This window comes from Theobroma umbraticum, unplaced genomic scaffold (genome assembly GCF_002168275.2).
Source record: "Theobroma umbraticum cultivar Fairchild unplaced genomic scaffold, ASM216827v3 scaffold_44.0, whole genome shotgun sequence".
Taxonomy (NCBI): Eukaryota; Viridiplantae; Streptophyta; class Magnoliopsida; order Malvales; family Malvaceae; genus Theobroma; species Theobroma umbraticum.
The window spans coordinates 4,509,115-4,515,958 of NW_018397255.1; the positions used below are offsets into that span (position 1 = coordinate 4,509,115).

At 35.2% G+C, this 6,844-nt stretch overlaps 1 protein-coding gene across 1 annotated transcript in view; it reads right to left on the reverse strand.

Moving 5' to 3' along the window:
• Positions 1-1,691, reverse strand: part of LOC110409872 (protein SENSITIVE TO PROTON RHIZOTOXICITY 1-like) — a 3,027-nt gene extending 1,336 nt beyond the window's left edge. Inside the window, exon 1 of the mRNA XM_021419365.2 lies at positions 561-1,691. Coding sequence (XP_021275040.1) covers positions 585-1,640 — 1,056 coding nt within the window. The 5' untranslated portion in view covers positions 1,641-1,691 and the 3' untranslated portion in view covers positions 561-584. The remainder of the gene's footprint in view (positions 1-560) is intronic.
• Positions 1,692-6,844: the final 5,153 nt, after the last annotated feature.

The window sequence follows — 6,844 nt, forward strand, 5'->3', positions numbered from 1 at the left end:
AAATTTAAAATAACCAGAACAAAAAAAAAAAAGGACAGATAGAACAAACTTGTTCCTCCAAAATGCTTCCAATCCATATTGGCCGACCTCTAGTAAATAGATAGCTAGTGAAACTCACTATCCATATGCCTACCAAGTCGAAAAATTAGTGGGGACAAAAGAGCACTAACATAATTCTACAACTATAATTTGATGCCTTTAACTCTCCATAATTCATTCTCTAATTTGAAGTTTTAAAGATCAAAACGAACTTTCTCAGCCGTACAATTTACATCAAGTATATCAACCACTATATTCTCTTATGTCAAAACGCTATACAAGCTAGAACATTCAATCTGCAGGTCATAACATTGATGAAACTATATTTATCCACAAGGAATCAACAGCCACATTAATCAAACATCATCCATTCTTTATTTCTGCAAGTAAACGAACACTAGGCAGAATATGGTATTGTCACAAGAAGTTAACGAGGATTATTGGAAAAATAAATACCTACAGTCTTATTACAAAGAATTACAACAAACAAATACATGAACATATAAGAAAACAAATTTTACCTATATCATGCCCTTGCCAAAATGCTACAACCCATCAAGCGACGGTGCCAACACATCTTGCAAACAGTAATCCTCGAACGAGCAAAACCCATCAAGCAAACCATCAAAAAACCCATCTTCCAACCACCCCTCCCTCTCCACCAACTCCTCTTCCTTTTCCTCATCTTCCTTCATTGCTACCACTCCTTTCAACTTCCGATCCTCCTCCTCCATAACAGCTGGCATGTGCCCTTCAAACAACGACACGTGTCCGAAAAGCTTATCTTTCCTAGAAAAGCTATTCCCACAACTACACTTCCACTTCTTACTCTCTTCCCCACCTCCACAATGCTTCAAATGACTCTTCAAATCAGTAAAAACCGAAAAACTCTTCTTATGACACTTATTACAACCATACATTTTCGGACAATGGCTTCTCTTGAAATGATTCCTTACACAAATAACAGATTTCAACGGCCTAAACTTGTCATGTTTCTTGTTCCTGTTACACCCATCATAGGGGCACGAAAACCGGGTTTTCCGACCCCAATTCTTCACTTCACCTTTATTACCTGTTTTTTTCGCTAACGCCTCGGGAGTTTTATACTGATTCCCATGAGCCCTCATATGCATCCGTAAATTGGCGTCGCGCTTGAACCCTTTACCGCAAATTTCGCAGAAATGTAAATGTTCCGACAGCAACTCGACCGCGTCTAACTCGATTATCTCGGACTCTCCTTCATCGTAATCGTCGACCTCGAGTTTCGGTTCTGGAGTCGGGTTCCGGATTGGAGTCGGGTTTGGGTAATGGCCTTTTTGGGCGCAAGAGAGGAGGGCCGCGCCGTTGACGATGATTTGGTGGATGGCGGAGGCGATTTCGGAGGAGACGAGATCCATCTGATCTTTGGAGATCAAAGTGTTCGTGTTGACCGATTGAGATAGGAAGTGTTGTAGGGAATCCATTCTCGTTTTAACCGTCGAGAGGTTTAGGAGTGGGACACGAGGATCGGCATGGCCGAAGGGTTCTTGTTGAGGGAGAGAGGATCCTTCGCCGCTGGGATATTCCGGCGAGATCCGAAAAGGTTCTCCGAGATTCGACATTTTTTTGGGCAGAAGTGAAGTTTGATAAGCTTAAACAAAAAAGAAAGAGTAAAGCTTTGTCATTATATTTGACTGAAAAAGACAAAAGAGCCACACTCAAAATGAACGCTGGCATTGACACGTGCGGGTTTCAGATTACATCTGGACCGCTTAAACAGTGGCGTGGCGGCCGTGGGCCAGGGAAACCATTGGGGCCATTATTGGACGTGAAGGTAAACTTTTCTTGGATCTACTCGAATAATTGAGTCAAATAAAAAAGCAAGAACCAGAAATTCTGTTTTGGCTGGCTACCGAAACATAATTTTAATATATATTAAGAAGACAAATTGGCTAAACCAATTGAAAGCATTAAAATTGAGTTTGCCAGCCTGGCCAAGAAGACTAGCACGTCGTTTTGTTGCGGAAATGATAGTGTGAATGACGGGAGCGATTACGACCGTAAATGGGAACGGTTGCGGAAAGTCAAGAATCAAAGCTAAAGACCGAAGCCTTATAAAAAAGACAAAGACCACACAAGTCTTTACTAATTTTTTAACTTTTCAAAGTAAATAAGGCAGTTCGAGGTCAATGGGCCTAAGTGGCCTTCACTTTTTTAAAAAAACTGTTTTTTACTAAACTTAACGCAGCCTGAAAGAATGTAGAAGCAAAGGGTCAGGCCTAGCTCAAGTTGGGCTTCACAACTCAAAAGAAGTACGTTTTCATTATATGAATAAATTGATCTAAAAATATCTTTTCCATATATATATAATTGTGATTTTTTTTTCAACAAGCAGTTTCTGTTTTATTTTTTCAATTATCACTTTGTAGATTAATTTTGTTCTCACAAGAATTAAGTTGTTAATTTTATCTAATAAAATTATCACAATATTCTCAATTCAAAGTTTATTTATTTATTTACACTTAAGGGTATTTTTATAATTTATTAAATTCATTTGCTGATGTATTAGGTTTTGTATGACCTAGAATGATGTGATAAATTGTTTCTTTGTTTCTCATATAAAAACAAAATTATTCATAGAATGTTAATTGAGAAAAAAAAACTGACGAATATTGGTGAATACTATAAATAGATTGGAATGCATAATTAGCCTTATTTAACACTTACCTAGTAGTTAATTACTTTGACAAGTGCCTTTGGCAACGGTTGACATTTGGAACTTCATGAAACCTGATTTTCTTGCTTACATTTCTCGGTCACTCTTCCTTTTAATTTGTCATAAATTACATCCAGGTTTCTTTCCATGTAGATCCAGTACAATTTCCCATACAGACTCAGCAACTTGTTTTATTTGAAGTACTCAAAGATGAAGAAGTCCTTGGCAGTAGTAGTTCTGATCCTCTCCATTATTCTTCTCTCCTTCCATCAAGGTTTGCTTCATCAGTCCAAATTTGTTTTATTTTTCAAAACCAATCCGCGACATATAATAAGTTTTACAGGTGAAAGTTTCGAGGGAAGACAATCCTTCGCCACCACCTTATCTATGCAAAGCAGCATTGTGTTCTCAAGCATCCCAAATCCAAGGCTTGGGGAAGATGCAAACTTGATGATGATCGCTTTGTTTGCGAATGTTGTTATCTTTGTCATCAGAAGCATGGTCACCATTAGTTTTCCGGCTTTTATGACTACCTGCAAAAAAATTCTTTTAATATTGCCCCTTAATTGTTTTGGTTTGACTCCAAAGCATGGATGTATGAACAAACGAAATAGTGCTTTAAAATTGAAAATTTGAGATGGCATGATCAACAAGTAATCATAATATCCGTGTACAGTATCAACCTGATCAGTGATATTAATCAAATAGTTCATATATGATAAACTTAAAGAAAGGATTAGCACTTTACGGCCCATAGCACTCTTGTCGCAAGAGGAATATTTGGTAACTACTATATATTGGACAGTGACAATATGGAATTAAGCTGCAGCGTGCAGACCATGTTGGTTTTTCATTAGAAGGTTATCAGTCTTTTGAAGGTTAGCTTTGCAGTGATAATTATGAGCTTATTGCCTATTGCCCATTGGGCCGTTGGACACATTTGACTTTGTAATTATTGGACCAGAATCTAAGGGAGCTCATGAACCATTGGGACTGGACTCTTCTTTAACTTGAGTCTGGGCTAGAACCTAAAACTTCCTTAAACAAGTGTTTAATTTGGGGAAAATTCCTTTGGATTGGGATAACATTGCTCGGGTGCTGGAGCCAAGGTCAAAGGTTAAGTTTAGAGACGACGGGGTGAAGTGTGAATCATGTCTTCGTTGCAAAGTAAGGAGTGAGCAGCCCAATTATGAGCGACAATTATAGTGTATAAAATGGTCCAACAGAGATAACGCCAACATATTAATCAATTCACTGATCCCAGCTAGCCATGCAGAGGCAACCACAAGTTGTTCTGTTTTTAGAATAAAACATATATGCTTAACAGAATCACTAGCGATTATTACATTCTTAATTACATTAAATAAATCCAGATGCCCCACAAGAAAACAACAGCTGAAGACATTCTAATATATATATAAGGTCAGTAGTACTGGCAGAAAATTCAATTAGTAGAATTTTGAATGAGGTTAAAGCAGGCAATTATTGAACATCCCATTTCTGATTAATTAATCCATAGGCAACCATCAACTGTTCATCGTTATCACCAACTACAAAGATATTATAATTGCGTTTGATGAATTTTAGTTAGGGCCCTTCTCTGCTAATCTCAATTTTGTGCAGTAAGAAGACTTGTACATGAACAAGTTCAATTAAATTTGTCTTCTCTGGGTCCGTTAGTCTTAAAGTGGTAGGCATGCGCCTATAGAAGAAAAGCCGACTATTAGCTTAGCTTCTAGTCAAAACTATGAAAGCCTTGCTGAAATATGTGTTGGATTTTGGTCAAATCTCATTCAATAATTTCTTCTCAAGGGTGGGTGCTGTCGCTAAGCCTGCTTAAAATCTTTCCAAGGTAAGTTCGTAATGGAAAGTCTTAGGTTTTTACATCACTCTTTTCAAACATGGCAATGTATGCATTTACGACCCAGTGCTTGGAAATTAGGACAAGATAGGTACTTCAATTTGTCGAATCAGAATAGAGAACCCTGTTTTCTCAATTATTTTACAATTAGCTCTTCTGCTCTGTGCTGAAAGATTTATATCTCACTTCTTGACAACATCTGTCACATTCAAGGCACTGGCATTAGTCTTGGTCTCCATCAATTTCAGAACATGCAGTCCAAGATAAAGTCTACTTCTTCTGTTATGCGCGAGGCGAAGAATTCTTGGGCTCAAAACTCTCCAAAAGTGAAAAGTCTCAGGTTGAACGTCACTCTTTCTGACCTTTAGTTCCGGTATTAGAATCATGGCATATTATATTCACAGAAGTACTCATGAAAAGATTGGAACTTTCTTTATGATGTGGATAAATTGCCTTTTGCAAAGAACTCTTGCAAGAGAAAAAAATCAAAAAGGTAAGATAAGAAGGATGGAATTGAAGACGTCCAAACAACCTCATTCTACTTAAACTATTATTATTTGTTAGTTTAGGTCTAGAGAGGAAGGCTAATAGAAATTTAAGAAGTATATTCTACCCAAATCACCTAATTTTGAATTCAAAGTTACCTAATATGTTTTTCATTATAATACATGGCAGGTTTTACTACTTGTAGTCCTCTTATTCTTCATCAAATTCAATGGTCTTAGTCTCCAATCTTCACCCTTTGGTTCATTTGCACAATTTCTTATAGCCTCGTGACTTTTTTTTTTAACATGAAATATAAGTTATGAAAAAGATTTAAATTAATGTTTTATATTCTATTGTATTAATTTCAAGGCTCATCATGATTAATTAAGGTACAAACTTACAATCGAGACAAGACATCATAACTTACTTGAACTCATATCATTTACTATTGATAAGTCAATTTTGTGTTTGAATAATTTGAATAGCAAAATAATTCTAATATTTTTATCTAAACATGATCAGTATATTTACAAAATATGTCGTATTATATTTTGTATACGTAAACCCTTCACATAAATAAATAAATATAAGTTTTTTTTATCTTGGTATTTATTATTTTGATGTGCCATTTTTTAATTTCTAATGACCATGATATGAACTTATAGGAGATTCACAATGATATGGCTTTATATGAAATGGAACGAGACATGTACAAGATGATGTGATATACTTATTTTGTACAAACTTTTCTCTATACAAATATGTGTGACTGTTTGTTTAAATTAATTATTAATAATAAAGTAATATGATGGTATTCGAATATTCGATTTAAGAATAGATGTAGGTTTATTGATCTAAGAAAAAATTTTAAATGTCTTTTTAATTTTAAAATATATAAAAAATAAAGGATGACAGGTAAAGCATAATATAATAATATTTATTACTTTTTGACTTTTAAGTAGGCAATAATTTGGGACTCTAAGAATATGAGGGATCTGTCTATGTGAATTGTTGATTATTTTATAACAAGGAGAGACTATCTCTATATCCAGGTTGCAGACTATTGTAATTCATCTATGAGGTCTAATCTATATTTAAATGCCCAAAGACAAACAGTTAAAAGAGAAGAAGAACTTTGGAACACCATGTGATCAATTTTCAATCGAAGAAATAGAACTCTATTAGTAAATTATCAACTTATGGTTGTCATTTACTTGCTAGGTATGAAGATGGTGTGTAGACATGCATGACCATTTGACTTTAATCAACAAGCTTGTAAATTTTCTACAACGGCTCGAATTGTGGCTTACTCCAGAAGAATTCTCACTCAACACCATACCATTTCGATTAGTATATACAGCACGGCATCTAATTAATCTCTTGCTTTCAAAGAAAAACTTTTGAATATCAGTGAGGTTACTAATGGTTCAGTTAAAATTAGTATTGCAGTCAATCCCTTGTAAGAAAAGGAAAATAATCCAACCACTCACCCAAGAAATAGTGCCATTAGGGGTCAGCAACTATTGTTTCATGGCTGATAGTCTGTTACAATTAATTAATCCTCATTAATTAAAAAAATGTTGAAAGATGAGTACCTTTTATTAGTTAATTAACTTAAATCGCCTCCATGACTATGATTTGGTGACTCAAATTAACGTTAGATAAACCTTCAATCCTTTGGAGTAAAAAACATGAGAGAATGCAACCTTCTTGTAGACTCCAATTAGATTCTATATATTATGCTCTAAATATATATATATATA